The sequence below is a fragment of the Sebastes fasciatus genome, chromosome 13 (genome assembly GCF_043250625.1).
Source record: "Sebastes fasciatus isolate fSebFas1 chromosome 13, fSebFas1.pri, whole genome shotgun sequence".
NCBI classification, from domain to species: Eukaryota; Metazoa; Chordata; class Actinopteri; order Perciformes; family Sebastidae; genus Sebastes; species Sebastes fasciatus.
Window position 1 is genome coordinate 2,481,782 of NC_133807.1, and position 22,633 is coordinate 2,504,414.

The following is a 22,633-nucleotide window of genomic DNA, read 5'->3' on the forward strand; positions in this document are numbered from 1 at the left end:
GAAAAATGTTAAAATGAGAGAGAGAAAAAGAAAAAGGATCAGAAGGAGAGAAGTTGGCAGGGACTGTGTCGGTTTGAAAAGCTGGCACCTTCTAAACAGAGCTGCAGCTTTGGGTGCCAAACGCTGCCAACCAGCCCCACTAGCCTGAATATGTGCCCTCCCTCTCTCTTTGTCTCCACCATGGCATTTTGCATCATCTTTATTCTACACTTTTCTTTTTACTCTATATCAGCGCTCAATATCATTAGCAGTGACTGACATCTATTACCATTAAATGAGAGAATAAATAAGGCAGATATTTATTCTTTATTAGTGTTCATTTAGAGGATATTTTTGATGTAAGAGGATTTTATTTGCGTATAATTGCTAATTTTTTTATTTGAGACGGTTTTAAATAAAAAAGCAACACAGAGACGGGGGGGGGGGGGGATCTGCGCTCGGCGGCATCGCGGTGTTCCGGTCCCGTTTTCCGTATGGAAAGAGCTGTCCCAATTACAGGGCAGTCTCCACCGCGCTCTGCTCCACTGGACCGAGGGAGCGAGGCGCGAGGCGGGCTGATCAGAATCTGGCTGCTGGGAACCGACCCAGAAAAAAGACGCGCTCTCCTTTCCTACTCCTCTGCCGTCTTCACCTCTCCTCTCCTCTCCTCTCCTCTCCTCTCTCCTCTCTCCTCCTGCTCTTTGCCCCTCGGCTCAGGCAGCTGAGGAGCCAAGCCGCCCCTCCTGTGCTCGGATACGTATGTTTTTAGGGAGACGGACAGATTTCAGGCCTGGCGCCTGTACAGAGAAAGACAAGGACTGGTCATGCAAATTCAACACGCTGAAACCAGACCAAAAAAAAAAATACACAAAGAAGCTACGGAGGAAAATGTGCGCCTATTTTGTTCTTTTTTAAATGGAGAAAATCCATTCAGGAATACAGTCAAATAAATGTAGTAATTGCTCAAAAGATAAAAATCCTATTTATTTTATTGCACGTGTTTACTATATTCATTATTGTTTTAATGCATATAATTAATTTCTTGAGAATTGAATACATTTGCTACCATTTGCTAAGCAAGTATAAAGAATTGAGCTGAGCTGAGCTTTTAAATTGCTAAAGACACACCATCACATTTATTTATTAACATTAATTACACAAATAATTAAAAATCACTGTACAGTGAAATTAGGAAATAAAGCTAATCCGTGTCGCCCACAATAGGCACTTTCTGGTACAGGGACTTTTTCTATTTGCAAAGCTGTGACCTGACTGTCTTAATTCAATCATATACTCAGTGTTTTGTGTATCTTTTCCAGTATTATTCACTAAACTGGATAATTACAGTGAATATGGAGGCTGGCCTGCTACCAAGCCCATAAAGCTGCTCAGCGGTCGGACCTATGGAGCGGTGGAGAGTCGAGAGAGGTCGGTTAAAGGAGGTCAGCGGATCGGCTCGAGCGTGCGTCTTTTCACCCATTTATTTGGAAGCCCGATCATACTGGAATAATCTGTTTACCAGCGATTCCTTACACTCCGCACGCTCCGCTCTTCGTTTCTCTTTCCCTCCTTCTACGACGCTCACACACACACACACACACACACAAAAAAAGCAAGTGGAAAAACTGTGAAAACAGGCCAAGCCCGGGCTGTCGGAGGGCCTCCTATGCCTCAGTGCATATTAAAACAGCCCAGTGTCACTGGCGCTGTCCTGTCATGAAGAGGGGCTCGCCGAGGCTCAAACTTTATTGGGCGCGTTATTTCAAATGACAACAAAGCGTAAGAAAGTTTCCGTTGAAAAGTGTCGGACCAGCGGCGTTTTTCACACCACATGAATGCGGCTCCCTCGGCGCCGACGCTCTCCATTTCTCCGTCGGCCCGGGTTACGGCCCGGTGCCAGAACACTGGAGTACAATTCTGCTCGCGGTCCAGAAATCTCTGCTCTGCACGGCACGCTCAGCCAAAGAAAAGAAGACACAGATTTTTTTGTTCTTCTTTTAATCATTCCCTCTTTTCTTTTTCTGCAAACACTCGACAACTGACGGGACGACATAACCTGTCGGTGCGGCATCATCTTCTACTCTGACTGCACATATTCAGTGCCATAATGTACAGCCTCTATAAACCAAAACTAAAAAACTAAAAATCCCACTGTGTCCTTGTTTGGTCTCCTCTTCATTATGTAACTGCATCTGATAGCGTTACCTCCCTCTGAAGCTCAGGATATTGGGCGCAGCAGATAAGATGCGTTTGATGGATTAGTGTGACGTGAGGGCGTTAAGTCTCTCAGTCTGCCTCCCGGTCCATTCTTCTCTTTGTTGGCCTCTATTAAAAAGATACTCTCTTGGCCGTTTGTAATGTCTGGGACTACGCGCAGACACACACTGACGGGTAAATGAACATCTTATGTTCACGCCGTAACAGCGTGGAGATACGGCGCAGTCTGGCATACATTACACACACAGTTTCGGATCTGGCCCGGGCACCTCTCTGGTCCGTCTGTCTCCAGCACGGAGAGGACGGATACTCTCCGAAACATCTTTTTATCATAACGGCTCAAGTAATGAAAGCTGTATGAGGTGGCTCCAAAACATGACTAATGCTGGAACGGCGCGGCTCCGTCAGACTGACAAATATGGAACGCGACGGTCGAAAAACATGACCCGATCCGGGGTCCCTAGGTGGAGGAAGGCCCGCAGCGCCCGACTGGCGAGCCAGACTTTTGCTTTTCGACAGACGTGTGATCAAAGATGAGATCAGATCCCCTCTATCTCCCTCACTTCCTCCACATCCCTGAACCATTATTGTTATCATCATCAGATGCAGCGGAATCAGAGCAAAGAAAGTGAACTCATCAGTAACGCGACGATTATATATCGTGATCTGTGTGTGTGTGTGTGTGTGTGTGTGTGTGTGTGTGTGTGTGTGTGCGGCCAGGTATTTGTCAAAAGAACATTTAGCGAGTGGAACCTTGCTTTGCAGCTGCAGAGCAGAAGCAGATCAGAGTACAGCGGCTGTGATCTGTCCCAGAAGGGCCCCGGTCTATAATTGGACAAAAGCAGAGACACATACTGTACTGTAGGGAAGCAGAAACAGAGGAGGGGGGGGGGTGTATCTCCTGTTCTGTCAATCACGCCGTGTGAAAGCGGAGCCCCCCCCCCCCGCAGCTGGCGACAGTGACATCAGTGGGACAAGAGAAGTGAAACGCCACGGCGGGGAAGGCGGGTGAGGCGGCTGCGGTCCAATCATCAGGCCTGGCAACTGATAGCTTCCGCAAGACACAGACACCCTGGATTGAGGAGCTAAGAATAAAACTGTACCGCTGCCACCCCGAAGGTTAGAATGGAGCCACTGTCTGCCTGTCCTTCTGTAAACTCTGCTTAACCCCACGCTGCCTCCTGGAAAACACTGCTTATACTAGGGGTTGGAAAAAGAATGGATTCACCTATGTATCATGATTTTGATTTTTTATGCCAGAATCAATTTGCTTCATTTGAGTCTATACAGAGGTAGAAGGAGACATCATATCCGTGTCGTATACGTCGCCTGACATGTATGTTAAATGCATTTAAACGGCCCAATGAAGATGACCGTGGATGTTTAAAGAGAACGGTGCTAACGGTAAGAGCTAGTGGCGCACTTGGCGACGTTAGCGGAAGTAAACAAAATAAGGTGCTAGCAAAAGGAACTATATAAACAAAATAATAACATTTTAAAATAATAAAATAATAAATGATTGATTGGATTATATTCACCAGTAGTTTAAAACATGACATGTCCCTTATAAATTAAAAAGAAAATACCACTAATTTGTGAGGGGAATGTATTAATAAATAATTCCTGACAGTGACTGATATATTTGACTTCAGGACATCTCTGACTACATACATTTTTACTGGATTCATTTAGATATTTTCAAAAGTGAAAGTCCCTAGAAGTGTATGATTCAACTTTTTCCCTTCATGGTGTAGAGTTAAAGAAGTTAACAAAAATCACAATAAATCACAATATCGAATAGCAATACTTAAAAATGGCAGTACATATCGAATCGGCACCCAAGTATCCTCATAGTATGGAATTGAGAGCTACTGTAGGTGTATCGTCCCAGCCCTAGCTTATACAAGTGGATGGTTTGTGGATGGTTTGTGGATGGTGTGTTCCCTTCTAGTCGTACAGTGCAAGGTGTTGCACACAGCGCCTGTGAGGCTGCTGTGGAAAAGCTGAGCAGGATCAGACCTAGAGACCGTCTCCCTCCCGTAGCAGTGGACTTTGTCATCAGTTCGGCTTTTTTAGCGAGCAGGAAAGACAAAAAATAGCACCACTTCATTTATGGTGGAACACAAGCCTTTACCGATTTTATGGTTACGGTCAATTAAGAGTGTGCTCTCAACTGGAGGACATATTCTGAAGAAATGGTCATATGTACAAAAAGAAATACAAATGTGATGCACACCAATCAGTAAGATGAAGGCGAGTGAAGTGTATGTATGGAAGGGGGGAGGAGGGGTGAGCGGCTGCTGGATTCTGGCACCGAGGAAAAAAGAGGCTTTCCTCCGAGGGGCACCAGGCTGCGCTGGGAGCTAATCTGAGCCGAGGTTTCGCCACGGCACATTGTGGAACAGGAAGAGGCGCTCACGGAGGCCCCCGCGAACTCAAGCGGAGTTACACACTGGGCTGAAAGGAGCCTGGCATGGGGTGCTCTGTCACAGGGGGAACGGCCGCACCTCCCTGCCAAAGGAGGAGAATTAAGGTCCTGTAACTGTATGCCAGTCTGTGGTAAGAGAGCCCTTTACTGGAGACCCGGGGTGATGGCCACTGATAGACGGTCGGCGTTTACACCTGACTCTACCTGCAAACACCTGCATGGCGCAAACAGACGACCAATTGTAAAGTAGCTTCATGTCAAAAAAGGCAAATTTGCACATATATCAACTGGTAAATTAGCACATTTGTAGTATTTGTGTTACAGCTGGGCTGGAATTGTAAATATCATAAATTACGCAAATAAGTCACAAATAGCACACTGTTTGACACACAGCATCATCAACTACTGCTTCATTGATTAAAAGACATTTTCATTATTTATTTTTAAACAGAATCACATGACAGCTGCACGCCTCAAAAGACTTAATGCTGTTAATAATTGTACTGCTATGAAAATGGATCATTTGCAATGCGTAACAGTTCTGATCTCACAGGACGCCTGCACTAATTCATATAGAATTTTAATTTTACTTAAAATGACTAAAACTAAATATAAACTTATTGTTTGTTTTACATCAGCTGAAGCGTTTATTTCCCTTCCTTTTTGCAAAATCAATAAAAAAAGATTATGTTAATTTCACATTTTTGTATTGCTATTTAGTACGAGAAAAAAGTATCAATATTTATTATTTTTTCTAACAAATGGAATAATACATTTGACAGTGCCAGTTGCCCTCAGAGAATCCATGCAGGTTTGTATACACATGACACTAACAAATATTTTCACCACCCCTATTTTAACTTTACGGTCACAGCAGGAAGCACGTGGGCCGAATATGGAAAAATAAAACATCTCATAAACAGCCGGAGGCAGAGCCACAAACAGAAAAGTCTCAACTTATCTGTGTGTGTGTGTGTGTGTGTGTGTGTGTGTGTGTGTGTGTGTGTGTGTGTGTGTGTGTGTGTGTGTGTGTGTGAGCAGTACAATGAAGGGCGAACAACGATCGGGGCAGCTCGGGTGAGCTCCTGTGTGTGTGTGTGTCCACTTGTGTGTGCGCAGAGTGGCGTGCGGCTGAGGCGGCCGAGGCTGCAGACTCTCGCTGCCTCCTAAACTACCTGGGACTGGGCCAGCTGTCACTGTATGCTCCAGACCACCACACACACACACACACACACACACACACACACACACACACACACACACTCACACTCACCACACCGCTACTGATACACACCAACCTCACAATAACATACACATGGATTACAGACACATGACAAACTGCCTCTCACACACACACACACACATGCACACGCAGATAAACAGGTTTGCAGATGCTTTTGTTTACAGATGGCACCGGGAAACATGCACGTTTGGATTTAGACAAATTTGCACACAAATGCTTGAACAAATGTACCAACGCAAACATATCTCTAGGTAAATACAGGTTGTAAGCCCGACTGTCGAATTCTCAGAATCTCTTTAAACCAGATCGAAATCCGGAAAGGCATTTTTTTTTAAAGATGATCCTGCGCAGACTGTCCCTTTAAATGTCAAGTTCTCATAGTCCTGACGGCGTGTATCAAAGCCTGGTGTTGGCTCAGTGAGGGGCAGAGTCTAATCTGGGACTCATATTACAAACTGACCTGTGTGTGTGTGTGTGTGTGTGTGTGTGTGTGTGTGTGTGTGTGTGTGTGTGTGTGTGTGTGTGTGTGTATGACACACGAAGAAGAAAATGCGATGTGTGTGTGTGTGTGTGTGTGTGTGTGTGTGTGTGTGTCATACCTGGTGAGTGGACGAAGTAGGCCAGGTAGAGGTCCAGCTCCTTGACCGCCACTCCAATGTGGTGCGGCTGGACACACAGGCCGTGGTTGGAGCACTGGGGCGACTTGACCAGCCGCTCGCCGTCCGTGCTCTCCAGGGGGCTGCCCTTGAACAGGATGACCATCACCAGGTCCAGCCGCCACACCTTGTCGGCCTGGCGGAGGCAATCGATGCGGCGGATCTTGCCCTTCTGGTCGGGGTTGGACAGCACGCAGCAGGGGGGCTTCTTCCCCGTGATGGTGAGCACAAAGTCCTCGCGGAACTCCGGCCGGATGTCCTTGCGGAGCTTGGCCAGCAGGCGCGAGGCCCACTTCTGCTTGATCTCCGGCTTCTCGCCGAGCAGCTCGTCCTTCACCGCGCGCTCTTCGTCCTTGGTCATCCTCTTTTCGTGCTTCTTGAAGTACTTGCGCTTGCGGGCCTGCAGGTTGAACCAGGTGTAGGAGAAGGCACGGACATGGGGGAGGAGGGCCTCAATGAAGGGATGAAATTCATCCTGACGAGACAGAGACAATGTGGTGTTAGGAGGCTGAAAATAAAGGCTTTTAGTTTGAAAGAGAGCATGCAAATATTCAAAATAAAAGAAGTTAAAAATATTTGACAATTTTAAATTAAAAAAGGGGCAATAGAGTATAATAAATATTATATTTTAAAAGTATTAGAATTACATGTTCATTTAAAATATAATTACCGTAGTTTAATAAAATATCTAAATTCCAAAAAAGCAATTAAAATAAATATTCTTATCTAAAATATCAAAACATTTTATCATTATTACAAATTAGATCAAATATAAATAAATATGCACAATAAACAAGAAAAACTGTAAAATGCAAAGCCTCCTTTTTCATAAATAAACACTGAAACATTCAAGACAGCAAATACAAAAACGCATGAATTCTAATCCAAAAGCAACTGAAAAGCTGAGCCAAGTTGCGCTCCCAGTTTTCTGCTGCAAAAAAGTAAAAGTTATTCTGCTGCACCATTAATACCTTCACTACATATCTCTGGGCGACAAAGCCCAGATCTCGCCACAGCGTTCCTGTGCCAGGGTTGCCACACACCGGTCGCTCACCACCGCCAAGCTTTGCCGCCACAAGACCACTGTTGAAATGTGCAGCTAAAAGATCAGCCATACCATTCCCCTATCTCTGCTACCATGCAAAAAAGGGAGCTCCAACCAGACTCACATCATTTCCACAACAAACTGAACGCAGACAGAAATCACCACAGAAAACCACACTGCTAGAGGAAGACAGACGGCCTGGTAGTTACCATTTTGCACTCTCATCATAAATTTGGCACAGCGTTTAAAGTGAAAAAAAAATCTCCTGCACCAGTTTTTTTTTTTTTCCTCCCGCGCTCCCCAATGTAAAGCGAGCGCTGGTTTGGCTGGAGAATAAGTAGATGAAAAAAAACTTGTGGGGTTGTAAAAAAAAAAAAATAATTAGCAGAATATGCTGCTCACTAAAAACAGTGGGCCAAAGTTTAAAACCAAAACAACATTGTTTTTTAGGACGGATTGCAGTAGGACCACGGCCAGCAGCTCATTACACAAAAGCCAAAAAATACAAAAAAAGACAGATAAAAACTTGTAGCAACAAATATTGTCAAGTAAAAATAGAAACAGTATTGCACGGTGTTAGAAAAAAACAACTTCAACAACGCACTTAAAATAAACAGTCCTTTGTGCTTTCCAAAATTTTTTAAAAAAAATGAACCTTGACAAAAAAAAAAAAAAAAATCCTTGGCAAAGTGTAAGTGGTGGTGGTGTCTGTTCTGATCCCTGGGCCCGGCGCAAGACTCACACACACTCACACACTCTCACACAGATGGGGGGGCCAGGGAGAGCAGAATGGGGAAGAAAAAAAAAAATAGAGAGCCGAATCAATGTTGGACGAGCGCATACGACCGCTGGCAAAGCCGAGTGCTGCTTCTTTTTTCCCCTTTTCTCTCCAACTCTCTCTCTTTCTCTTTCTGCTTCTCGCTCGCCGTCTCTCGTCCTCTCCGCGCTCTTTCCCTAACCATTGCTTGAGCCTTTGCCAACGCGAGTAGGGCCCACCTATTTGGCAACAAGATGCCTGTAGCCCAGCCAATGCGTTAGCTTCAAGAGCTGAAAGGGAGGGAAAAGAGAAAGAGGAGAGGGTAGGGGAGAGGGGGGGTGTAGTGGCAATGATAGAGAGAGCGCGCAGGAGAGAGAGAGAGAGAGAGAGAGCAGGTGGGAGTGTAGGAGAGAGCGCAGCCTTGTCCGACGCTGCACAATTTGCCAAATCGACAAGTTCCACTTTGACACGGAGGCAAAGTTCAAGGGAGCAAGTCTCCTCCCGCACCAATCCCCTCTGCCTGCCTCCATCTTTACTATGGCCGCCGTCTCCCGCCCCCTCCCCCCCACACAAACCCCCGCCCTCCTCCGTCTCTCTCTCTCTACCCCTCTCCCTGCTTGCATAATGCCACCTTGGCAGAGGATGGCAAAGAGAGGACACACAGCTTCAGAATCCCTCCAGACCCCACCACCGGCAGCTGCTCGTGGGTTTACCACAGCAAACAAAGAGGGAGAAACAAACCCGGGCGGCCACACTCCTCTGGCTGCACACACACACAAATCAATGACGAGATGATTTAGAGGCAGAACTGGTTACAGAATTTCAAGGGGAAGGCGGGCAGGCAGAGGGAAGTGAATTCGCCTCAGCTGTATTGTGCAGCACTGCGAGCAGCAGATAAAATGGTCAGCGGGAGTCGTGTTCGGCGTCTCCCACGAAATCCCCCCCGAACCCAAATTTGCTCCGCGCCTTCCTCCCGAACCCCCCGGGAGGCTTTGGCGTTGGGTCTCTGCGAGTGGCGACGGCTGCCATGTTGCCTCATCGTGATAGCATGTCATTCAGAGTTGCACCTGCTCCGCAGACGGCTAGTCTGAAGGCAGAAGTGCTGCTGAATCATAGACGAGAGGGAACGGAGGCTCCAAACAAAAAGATCCAAAACATTCGCCGTGAACAGACATCATATCATGTGCTCTCTGACAATGCAACAAACAATGTCACGTAGCTCCACTTAGAAGCACATGGAGTCAACAATCGCAGTTGAAAGGAGAGCTGACACAATTAGTCCATCAACAGGACATTAACCTAAAACTATTTGGATTATCAATGTCCACCAAGGAAATGATCAGTCGACTAATCGGTTAAGTTCATTTAATCGACAGATCTGTAAAACTGAGTTTCTCCACAAAGAATCACACAAAAGCACCACTTTAAGGCCCAGTCTACACGTAGACAGAGATTTTTAAAAATGGATATTTTCCCCTCCTTTTAAAAAATAAATTCTGTCCACATGACCTTCGTTTTACAAAATATCTCCGTCCACACTCAAATGCAAAAAACGACTCCAAACCCTCGCCTTCATATTTACATGTCATTTTAACAAATTCACTTTTTTGTTCAAAATATTTAAATTATTTTTTTCCAAAATTTGCCAGCCACTCAATAGATTAGCATTGTTTTTTTTGACTGGTGAGAGAAGCAAATGTAGCAGCATTTGGCTGGTGGCTGGTGCTAATTTCCAACCCCGGTCACCACAAGTGAGATCACAAGTTAAGGGTCAAGGGATTTTGTTAACACACTTCTCCTTCCCTTTCCTTCGGCTTCATTACAGTCAGTTTGATAATAGTAACTGTTGGTGGGGGGGCTGGGATTCCTGTCATCACTCTGCTGTCATCAACTGTCTCTTTACATGCATAAATGAGGAAAGGGAGGTCGTTCAGGTTTACGTCCACAGCCCTTCTGAGTGCTCCAGACCTCGCCTTCCATCGCCCAAAAGTATTCGGCCTCGACATGTTAAATGTCCTCCCTGCTTTGGCCTCCTGTGACTGAAACATTTTCCAAATGTAAAGTAGTAATTAGTCTGAGCAGTGCTAACAAAACGTAAAAAGGCCGGTAGTCCGCCATCTTTGTTATTGTTTCTGGCGTATGCTCATTACACAAAGCAACAATGGGCATGTGCGAAATGAGGAGAGCACGTCATCGTTTCCCAAACACTTCATTTTACACGTTTCACACCGACACAAAGGAACCAGAGCTTTTAAATATCTGCACCTTAGAAGGCATTATCAAAAATATCAGTTTTTGTGACCCAAAACTCTGTTTGCGTGTGGACGAGAGGCCAAAATATCAATTAAAAAAATATCCGTATACATGTAGACAGGGGCCTAATGATTTTGTCGACTAATCGATTAGTTGATTTAATCGACGGATCTGTAAACATGAGTTTCTCCTCAAAGAATAACACAAAAGGACCACTTTAAATCTGGTGTTTACCAGAGACGTGCTGAGAAGTTTCTTGGAAATAAGTTATTCAGCATGAAAAAAGCATAAAAAATGACTAATCAACTAAAGAAATCTTAGTTGACTAAGACCAAAACGACCGATTAGTCGACTAATTATAACAGTCATTTATTTTTTTAAGTAAAAATGCCAAACTGGTTTGCTGGTTCCAGCTTCTCAATTACGAGGATTTGATGCTTTCCTTTGCCATGTATGATACGAGAATTTTTTGAGACTGGGTGTCAGATAAAACAAGCAATTTAGCTGACCCAAATGCTTCGAAGCTTAAACCGTTGCCATGGTAATCAACCTCCAAATTAGTATTGGAATGCTTCGTTTTATATATATATATATATATATATATATATATATATATGAGTATGTAATAATGTAATAAAATATAAATCCCCAAATTCATTACTCTTGTTCAACATTAATTATTATTAGTTATTCTCAGAAGGATGTGGCTGTTTGTTATGTGTAGAGGTGTGTGTGTGTACACTGGCACGGTCCCCAAGCTTCCAATACTTTCAAATATTTCTCACCAAAGCTTCAAAGCCCAAAAAATGGTATTCAGACAGCTCTACAAGCAATATACAAAGATGTCACCTTGGGATCTGAAAAAAAATCATAATAGGCATTTTTCACAGCTGTCTGGGATTTTATAGACAAAATTATTAATAGAGAAAGTAATTGACAGATTAACCTATAATGAAAATGACTGTTAGCTGCAGCTCTAAATGAACATTTGAGCACAAATTTTAATTCATACACTTCTCGTTCAAAGAACTATAGGTGCAATCACATTGATCAAAAAAGCCAGATATTCTGTCAATCTTTAAAAAATGACCGAGGTTATTGACACTCAACCAAATCAACATGCAAACAAAAGGTAGAGGCACTCAAACACACACAATAGCACCACCATTCCCTCACTAATAGTACACACTACGGCCTCCGCTCTCATCCCTAACAGCAATACATGTCAGCTTCATCTCCTGCAGCCATCAGCCTAATGGAACAGCCATCGTCTGCTAACACAGTGAAGGACAACACACCTCCACACTGCTCATCACCTCTCCCTGTGTCACTGACCACAGTTAGATGGAGCAACAAAGCACATTCACACATCTCACTGTGGTGGATTCATATCTGTGTGTGTGTGTGTGTGTGTGTGTGTGTGTGTGTGTGTGTGTGTGTGTGTGTGAGAGAGAGAGAAATATGGCATTAGAGTTCAATCTAGTTCTGTTCCCATCACCTCCTGCAGTAGAAACAACATCTGAAAACTTAACTGGCACTTGAATGCTGTTGCTGTTTGTCTGCTTTTCACTCCAAATTAAGTCTTTCTGCCAAAATGCAAATAAACCACCATTCAAATGTCACTGGAATTTGACTACAAGGGGGTTTAAGTCATTTTCCTTAGCTATGCTATTTGCAGGAATAACATCCAGGAATAACTGTTATGCAGATTCTTTCAAACTGCCAAATGTGGAGGGAGAGACGTGACATTGAACCTGTCTGTGGGAGAGCTAACTGTGGATGAGCATAGACTAGCATTTACAGACTAGCATGTGTGCTTTCTCTGCTGCGCCACAGCGGGCCTGTGTGACGTTCAGGTGTCACGTTCAGGTGGAACGTTCAGGTGTCTGTATTAACATGGAGCTTCTTTAGGTTATCGAGCTAACAGAAACCGTCATGGAAGGTTCATCTTCTTACCTGGAAATTAAATTAACGCCAAACGCGCGTGGCCTTCATCTTTAATCCGTGTTTTCTTCCTCATATTTTATATAATATAATATCTGAATATGTGAGAGTTTCCGGTGTTTCATCTTTTCACCTTCGAAGTCTCCAGAAAGAAGAAATGTATCCAGTCTGCACGTGATGCCTTAAGGGTCACATTTCAGGCCTGGAAATTAAAAAGAAAATGACAAGCGATCCCCGTCAGTTTCTCTGATACACCGATATTCACCCAAATTAAAGTCCTGGATTATTTGTCCATGTTTCTCTGGCTAATTTCCTCCAGACCCCGTTATTAATACGACAAAAAACGTAGCCAAAACAATTAATAATGCGCCATTACTTTCCCCCGTGTGTCTATCTTCTCACAGGGAACTTGAAATGTGAATACTTAATAAAAAAGCATGAAGGTATCATCGATGGAGTCTGCCAGGAACAACATGGACATGAAAAAAGCTGAATGAAGACGGGCTGGCATTCCCGCCAGCGACACAGTTATTGTGCTACACCGTTACTAAAACTCGACGTCAATTAATACCGGAGGAGAAGACCCACAACACACGAGCATATGTATTATGTATGTATAATATATGAATGTTAATGTAATAAACGAGCTTTCCTGTGAGGCCCTGAACGACCCGGATGACTGCTGGAAACGGTTCTGATTTACATTTAGTATTTTTATTTTTTAAAAATCAAGTTCGTATTTAAAATAGATAAATCTAAATTCATGTAAATATAAAAAATGTTGCTGATGTGATATTTTGATAATTATTGATATTTAAGACCCCAAAAATCGATTTTCCGTTGCAAAAGCGTAGATTTCAAAAGGTTTCAAAGTATGCTGCGTAAAAACCCTCAAGCTGAATTTAAACAGTCCACGACAAGACAAAAGAAATGATTTTGAAGTCCTTTTTTTTTTTATCAATTCTCCGCACGTCTGACCGAGACTGTGGAGTTGGCTGCCAACTTCAGATTAACTCTTTGAGTGAGGAGAGAAAAGGCTCACAGACTCAGTCTGATTCATTAGTGCGCCTGTGAAACGACAGAGGAGGCTCCATCCGTTAAATACTTCATATATTGGGGCTATTTATTTCACTCTGCACGAATAGCCTTAAAATGATTCTGTTTATTGTTTGCTTTTATTTAACTCAATAATTTCCATTTTATTGTGCTTTTTTTCCCCCTAAAAATTAAAAGAATCAATATTATAATTTAATTTAGGTCTAATCATGTTGATCAGAATTCGATTTTTCTTTCAGTCACTTCAATGTGGAACACTCCTGCATGTCTACATGAATTTGTCCACTATAAGAGAATACATGCTATATACTTATTCTATTTTCTTACATGTTTGCATGTCATAAATAAATAAATGAATAAATATTAAGACTTAATAAAGCAGCTAGCAGGAGGCCGTCCTGCCTGCTTACAAAGTAAATCCCTCCACATGAATGCATGTAAAAATGAAGGCAAATAAAATGCATGCAATTAAAATGACAGAGCAATTACGAGTATCATTTCGGTGTTTATGCGGGCAACCTTGTTTGACTTTCCAAGAAACAATGGAGGTAAAAGTGAGCTTTGCTCCGAAGTCCAAATCCTAAAGCCAAATAATCAAAACTCTGGCACGGTGAAATGCATTCTTTTTTGTTGTTGATAAATCCTTGGCTTGAATGTTTTGTTTTCCAACCAACATTGAAATGTTTCATCAAAAATAATTCCAACCATTCTGAATGCCCAGAATATGAGTTTTCTACATAAATATCTTTAACTTAATAAAAGTTAAACAAACTCAGACAGGGATAAAAGTCTCTCTCTGACCCATAATGCCCAGCAGCACTAGGCCTCTCCGCCCTGCTTTGTCCTGCTCCGCCCTGTGGTACCTGACCTCGGCGAAGCTGCGCTGCATCTCATTAGACCAATTAAACTGTTGTCTGCATGACCCGAGGGCCTCCCAGCCGCCTGGCCCTTCATTAGTGCGGCTCTGTGCCGGTCTGGGCTCCGCTCTGTCCTCTCCTGCCCAGCTGAGTGTCCCTGACCCTGGACGGAGCCTGACACCGGCTCCCCCTGACCCCGGCTCCGACCGCTGACAGAGAGCCAGAGCAGGGGAGGAGACGGGGTTAGGAGGGACGGAGAGGGGATGCAGGAGGATTCAATCATTCGCTTAAGAGTGCAAAGATACTGGAGGCTTGTGTGGGGGACATTTAATGAGTGGAATCTCATTTGGATTCATCCAGATGTGGATATTTTATTCAAAACTGGTCTTGTATCATTTTAAAACTCACGTTTCCACCTTATGAAATAGACATTTAGGGGATTTATATATCACAAGATGGCAGCCAGGCGTGTTGTCAACCAAAAAATACTGTAATCAGAACACGCTACATTGCCTGCTGCGTGACCCTCCATTGTTTTCACACACAGTAATCATGCCTGTTAATCATTAAAGAAGGGGGGAGACACAGGATTACATTTAAAGGGGACATATCATGCTCATTTTCAGGTTCATACTTGTAATTTGGGTTTCTACTACAACATAACAGAACGACTTTCAATTATTTTGAATACAGGGATTCAGCCAGTATATCGCAAGCCCGGCAGGCCTGAAATGACTCCTCGCCGGGGCAAAACGTCGTTTTTTTTATTATGTATTTGTATGTATATTTTATTATGTATTTTTAAATTGTGTATTTTTAAGATGTTTTTTAAACTAAAATGTGTTCTACAAGTAGAGAACGGTGTGCTTAATGTTAGCAAGTGTTGGTGTTTGCGGTCAAGAGAGCGAGGGAGTGTGTGTGTGTGTGTGTGTGTGTGTGTGTGTGTGTGTGTGTGTGTGTGACGGAGTGACGGTGAGATGAAGTCAGCTGTAACTAGCTGTGAGCGTAGCAGTGTTTGTACAGTTTAGGCTGTCAGTGAATAAATGCTGAAAATCCTTAAGACACAAGACAAGTTCCAGTGTCTTGTAGGATTTTTCCATACATGACTCCATACATGCCCAGCACGGCAGAGATTTACGTCTCCATTACAAGGTAACAGCTACTCAAAGGAGCAGCAGTAAAATGGTTATAGACACATTTCATTTCCTATAGTCTTCACAATAAAAGTCCCCATTCTTTTGTTATTTAAAAGCTTTTATTTTAAAGCAGCAAAATCAGGGAATGTTGGCTTTTCATCAGCAGCAACTAAACACAACTCTTACGCAGCTAAAAAGTGAAAGTGAAGTCAAATAAAGCAGATATGGGAAAGTACAAACAGTGAAGCCGGAGATTCAGTTAGGAGCTACAAAAGTAGTGAGAGCTGAACACACAACGTCTTTCTCTCTGGTCTCCTGTATGCTTGTTGGAGGGGGAGAATGTGGGAGGGGTCATTGGCAATTCTTTGGATTTAAACTAAACGAAAAAGGAGAGCCAGACAACGTGAACCAACGAAGTGATTTGTAAACTGTGCGATAAACAAGCCGGGACTAAAGATGGAAACGCCACAAATCTTCGCTCCCGTCTTAAAACTCAGCCACCGACTCCCTCAACGAAGAGCAGCCCAACCAAAACTCCTCCCACGGTGAGCAGTCAGCTCTCAATCAGAGGTAACCAAATACAAACGGTGGCGAGACTCTACGAGGGCAGTTACTAGTCACCAGCTGATTGATCTGATTCATTGATCTCGGCATGTTATTGTGTAAAATAGCGCTAGCTGTCTAAACATTGTGGCCACCTATGTATTGCAATGTATGTGTCTCCAGTCCATAAATATCGATATCGATATCTATCGATCTCTTCAGCTTCTTTTGGACGATAATATCTGTATATCCTCTTTTTTCTTAAAGCAATATCATCAGTAGGGAAATTTCAATATCGCCCAACCCTAGTCTGAATATCCCTGTATTATATCCCTGTATTCACCCTCTGTCTGAAATACTCTGTTTTAGCGCCTGTCTGCTCTGATTGACTTGCGAGAAAAATATTGTGCACCTTTGCAAAGGTAGTTCTCAAGCTGTGGGCGGTTTGTTCTAATGAGCCTGCATGTGAGTTTTTCATGATATGTCTTTTTTAAATACGGCAGTAGGCAGTATGTTTTTGGCATCGTTGGGCAAAAAATTACATAATAACCTTTCAGCATATTGTAATTCAAGACTTCTGCTCCTCCTCATGGCTCTGTTTTCAGGCTTTAGAAAATCTAGCCCGTGACGGGAGACTTTGACCAATCACAGGTCATTTCAGAGAGAGAGCGTTCCTATTGGCTATTTATTCAACGGAGGCAGCTGTCAATCACTCTGAACTCCGATCAAACGGTCAAACTAGGCAGCGCTGATCAAATATGAATTAATATTCTGTTACTGTAATGCCTATTTCTCACGTAAAATGTTTTCAGAAAAGTGTAGTGTACTGTTTAGCTTTAAAATGAGAAAGTTTGCTCCGGCTGGTGGGCAGTACTTGATTGATTCATATTTGATCGGCGCTGCCTAGTTTTGACCGTTTGATCGGAGTTCAGAGTGATTGACAGCTGCTCAGAGACGGCAAGGCTCCAGCTTGGCTCTGATTGGTTGTTTTCCTCCGGTCTGTGAAATCTTGCAGATGCCGTTAGGAGCACAGGAGGACACCGGAGGACACCAGAGGAACATGATTTTTTTCAGATTACCTGTCTTTTGCTCTACTGTCAGGATATAGCGACCGTTTTATAAAAATAACTTTTTTTATATCGTATTTGCTCCACTGTGCCTACCCAAGCGTTAAAGACCGGGGGGAAAAAATACCTCAGAACACCCCCCCACACACACACTGATGCGTGTAAAGATCCACGGAGCTCAACGCCTCGCCTGCGTTAGTTGCACTTCTCTCTTGAGTTTACAAACCGGCACGTTACTATGTGTGAAAAATCTGTAAGCAATTTGCGGTGGCTGCGTGCTAACGTGCCCAGGGTGGGCCGTGTGTGTGTGTGTGGGGGGGGGGGGGTAACCAGCTGAGGAAGAGGCACGCACGGCACATTCCAGTCCCACAAAGGGGGCTCCGCTGCCTGGCTGCACAGCAAAACCCAACTGGGCCCTTCCAACCTCTCTGGGTCTGGAGCTCCTGGCTTATTCCTGGTTTATTTATCAGCAGCATTGGTTTGACCTGGTGCCACCGAGCACAGGTTACTCTTCGAATCAAACCACACAGACATGAATTCACACGAGAAAGGGTTTTAAAACACATCATGTGCTCTAAAAGCACTGAGAAACCAGATCATTTGAGGCTACTTAGTTTTTTTTTTGTGATAGAGACTTAATAAAACAATGTGTTCCTGCTTGAGGAGGTATAACGCATGTTGAGACGTGCATATCTTCTTGGATGCAGATGACAGCGTTGCTGGGCGGTGGCGGAGGAACACAGCTGACAATACATTTCACCCAAACTTAACGCAGCATCCCGCACGATACCGCTGATGTCACGCCGGTGCATCACCTATGAAATGGAGGTGCCGTGCGTCACGACACACGATACCTACTTTTGCCCACATGCGTGCACACGCGACCACGCCCCGAGCAGTGTGCCGCCGTCTTAAAGGAATGTGCTGCTGGATGAAGGAACCCTCCCTGCGCCTCACTACTAACGCGTGCGTGCACGTGAGAGCGACCGGCCATGCCCGGGCAGGCCGACTCAGCACCGCAACAGCCATGACTGAGTGTTTTCTCACTGTGCCAGCCAACAGACTGCTGCTGCTGCTCACGCTGCTGCCAGTGCACGCTGAGTAAACGGTGATACTACTGACTGGACCGAGATGTCCTTTCTGTTGTCTTTGCCTCTTCTCTTTTAAAGACAACAATTTAAACTCGTAAAAAAAAAAAAAATACAACCAGGCAATTTCCGCAATTTCATCCACCAAGATCCAAATTAAGGAGCCTGCCAAAGTGGCTGGTGGAGGGGTGAAACTTACAAACCACAGCCAGCTTTTAGCAGCATTTGGCTGGTGGCAGGTGTTAATTTTCTACCCTGGTAAAAAACCAGCTCTGTAATCGGTAAACACGACGCGCCTGGCCTGCAACAAAGAAATGCATTTAACAAATTCATTCTCTTTGATCCCTGCATTCCTATTTCGGTTTGACGGTAGCTGATTCATTTTTCATGAGCACGTCAGAGGCATTTGATCATACTAGAAGTGAGATATCATATCATTAGAACAGTATAGAAGCAGCCAGTGCCACTATATAGCACGTTATCTTTGATCTAGATGGTCTGATGATGTGGTTGATACACATCACAGAGAATTACGAGCGCGTCGTTGATTCATCAATAGGCTCAAAGCACCGGGGATGTTACACCATAACCCCTCTTGAAAAGATCCCCCTTTCTGCTTTTGGATTGAGAATTTCAACACGCCGTGAAATGAAAAGGATCTTCAGGTTCATGTGTTAACTTGCCGCTTAACAAAGCTGTAGGGCTTTGCTCCTCTTTTCAAAGAGACGAGTGTGAAGCGCCAAAGTCAGCCCTTTCACACGCCGCTGGAGGAAGAAAGTGAGCTGAAACAACACGATTTGTGTTTTCAAACCAGAGACGAGCCGCGCGCTTGAGCAGAACGCCGGTGTCTGCCGCCACGTTTGAAGGTAAAGCGGCGTTAGCAGCACCAAAGGAGATCCTGATTGTCTGACACCTACACCACCATTAATACTCAGTTCTACTGGTTTGGCTTTTGTGTAGTTGATGAGCCATACTGCTTTGTCTCCACCCTCCTCTCAACCAGGTGCATGACGTCTGGGTTCAGATCGATTTACGAGAGCGCACACGCACTCTATTAACATTCCTTAAATATGTCACATTTGTCGGTTGTTGTTTGTAAACACGGACAAAAGGGAGAGAGAGAGCAGCGATGGTGGAGAGAGCTATAGAGTGAATAAAGAGAGGGAACGGCGTTAGTGAGAACCAAGCAGTGAATCAGAGAAATAAAACATTATTTTCTGATTGTTTCACGGCAGTTACGTTCTTAAACACAAACAAACACACCCACATCTCCGCACAGCTTATTTTTGTATCAGTCTATACATTGTATTTTTTAGAAAATCCCTGCATATTATACCTTCAAAGCTTTTAGCTGCTGTCAGATTATATCGTTGTTATACAGCGTTTTTATAATACATCACAATACATTATCTTCAAGCACAATGATGCACTTTTTCAGCTTGTTTCTAATATATTTTTGATGATTTGATTAATAGAACTAAGTACATTTACTCAGGACAAGTACTGTACTGTACTGTACTACAACTGAAACTTCTCCCATGTGCCAAGCGTGTAGGAGAACTACGGTGGTTGATGCGTGAAAACGTGAATGGAACCTATCTAGAGCCAGTGTTTGGGTTGTCCGTTCTGGGCTACCGTAGAAACATAGCAGCAAGCTCCGTGAAGAGGACCCGCTCCCTATGTAGATAGAAACGGTTCATTCTAAGGTAACAAAAACTTGATTCTTAGTTTCAGGTGATTATACAATAAAAAAAAACATACTTCTTAATATTATATTCCATTTCTGCCAATATCCCGCTAATTGCTACACACTGGCCCTTTAAGTACAATTTTAAGGCACTTCTATTTTATTTGTGTAGTTCTATTTTACGCTACTTTACACTTACATAATTACATGTCAAATATTATTACTATATTTGTCTGACTGAAATGTTTCAGGTATTGATTTTACATTAAAAAAACACGATAAGCTTATAAAATACAATACGTTGTTATGGATAATGAAGCTTCTTGCAGTGTATCTCCTTGTTATGTTTCAGATGAATAGTGACCCTCCTTCCAAACTTCAATGATGGTTTTATTTAAATGGCTGTTCAACTCCCAATGAGGTCAAATTATCCAATAATTCACAAAATAGCAAAGATTAGAGAATTTTTTATGTCAGAAATTGTATTTTTTTTTTTTTTCTTTCCTTGAACTCACAGATGTATCTAGTGGTGACCCTTTCCATTTATCGAGCAGCTACAACATTAAAATGCTGCTGACTGATTGGCTGATGCATCAGTGTAAACAATCTAATAATGTCCTATATAATAATATATCAGTCAAAGGGGCCTTTTATTTCTGCAGAATGAGTACTTTTACTTTCATATAATAAAGTTTGCTGAATAATAACTTCTTCATCTTAATTCATTGTGATTTTCAATGCAGGCATTTGGAAATATTCTTGATTTCTTCTGCATCATTTTGTATGTGGAAATTTTTTGATCGCTACTTGAACAATGTTTTGCTGCACATCATCAGCTTGAGCATCATTAAGCAAAAAATACATTTATCATTTTAGTTCTTTATCAAGTATATAATATCCTTCTCCATTTGATAGCATTATTAATTAATTGAATACCAGTATTTTTTGACTAATTATCTGACAAAATTAGGGTCCAAGTTATAATTAAAAAATGTTCAGTGTGAGATTGAAAAACAAAATCCCTTTACTCATGCTAATGTCCCTATACTCAAACATACAGCAACCTCCCATCACCACAGAGCTGAAATGAAAAGGGTCATCAAGGTCTGTGGTCACAATGCATTTGCAGGCATCACACTCTCAGTGGTCATTATGACCACGGGTGGCCAGCCAGCGATGTGGGGAGCGCCAAGGCTCTATATACAGTGCTTATGGACCCAGGGCCAGCAATAACAGGCCCACACTAAATAATCGCCCCTTTCACTCCCTACTACCATGACATCACCACAACCACAGGCGGCGTGAGGGGGGAAGAACAGCAGTGTAGTGGCTCTGAGAGACAGAGGGACGGAGAAAGCCACTGGCTGCCTCTCTGCTGCTGTCTTCACGACTCGATTTGTCTATGTACAAATTGCAAAATTGCTGAGAACACAATCTGAATCATCATGGAGCTGAATCAACACGGCCGTTAACCTTAGCTGGAGGCTTGCGGATGTGAAGGGAAGGGTGGAGGAGACCAACGCAGACTTGATAAAACAGACAGGTCAGAAACTTCCCCCTGATGTGCTGATTGCATACAATATAAACTCTGAGACATATGTGGAGCCACAATCACAGACCAGGCCAAGACAGAAAAACTCCCTCCTGCATAAAGGCTCCAGGAAAGTAAAGCCCACTACTAATGCAGTGTTGAACGCTTTGCAATCAGACAAATAAAGGGGCAATCTAGCACACAATCAAACTAGAGATTTAGCCTGCTCTCCTGCCAACAGCTAGGGACCTCCTCTTTCTGAACAAGGGATGCACTATTGACTATACCCCCCCCCCCCTTCTCTCTGTCTCTCTCTCCAGTCTTCCCTCTCTGCCAGTCTGAAAGGCGTGATGCCAACCTTTTCCACCATTGGGCATGCTGCCCTGCCCTTTATGCAAATGCATTGCCGCAATCCCTAACTCACAACCCCCACTGTCTCACCCTCCACGTCTGTGCACACCCCCCTTACGGCCTCCTGTCTATATATCCTCTTTTTTTATCTTTATACGTTTCCATTTAAATTAGCCAAGTAACTGAGCTTAAGCCATAGCCATAAGTTATTAATTAAAGCCTGATGATCTGAGGTCCTGCCCGTATGGCTCTTGAATGAAGGGAAAAGCTGGGCGCGCAGCCCCGTGGGCCTGTACTTTGTTTGGTGCCCTCCGTGGGCAGAGAGCGCTAACCAGGGGCGAATATTTGACAGAGGTGTGGTTGTATGTGTCTGTACGAGCCCTGATAAAGGACATCTCCTGGCAGAAATAATAGCATAAAGACAAAGAACTGGAGGGAGGGCAGGGAAGAGGGAAAAGGAAAGTGAGAATAAAAGAATAGCGGGAAAATTTGCCGTTATTAGTCACTGCAAAAGCATTTCATTTACATTCTTCAAAGCATGTTTAGAAACATATTAAAGGGGACATATCACGCTCATTTTCAGGTCCATACTTGTATTTTGGGTTTTCTACTAGAACATGTTTGCATGTTTTAATGTTCAAAAAACACATTATTTTCCTCATACTGTCTGTCTGAATATACCTGTATTCACCCTCTGTCTGAAACGCTCCGTTTTAGCGCCTGTCTCTTTAAGACCTCCTCCTGAAGAAGCCCAGTCTGCTCTGATTGGCTTCGAGAAAAATATGGTGCACCTTT

At 43.4% G+C, this 22,633-nt stretch overlaps 1 protein-coding gene across 38 annotated transcripts in view; it reads right to left on the reverse strand.

Moving 5' to 3' along the window:
- nfixb (nuclear factor I/Xb) overlaps positions 1-22,633 on the reverse strand; it is a 202,959-nt gene that overhangs the window by 136,019 nt on the left and 44,307 nt on the right. For 18 of the 38 annotated variants that reach the window (XM_074657269.1, XM_074657260.1, XM_074657257.1 and 15 more), the window contains one exon: positions 6,467-6,998. In XM_074657269.1, the coding sequence (XP_074513370.1) occupies positions 6,467-6,998 (532 nt within the window). Of the gene's footprint in view, positions 1-6,466; positions 6,999-7,494; positions 7,745-7,777; positions 8,580-22,633 lie in introns of those variants that run through there. The other 20 variants (XM_074657262.1, XM_074657255.1, XM_074657275.1 and 17 more) reach the window with 16 other exon arrangements.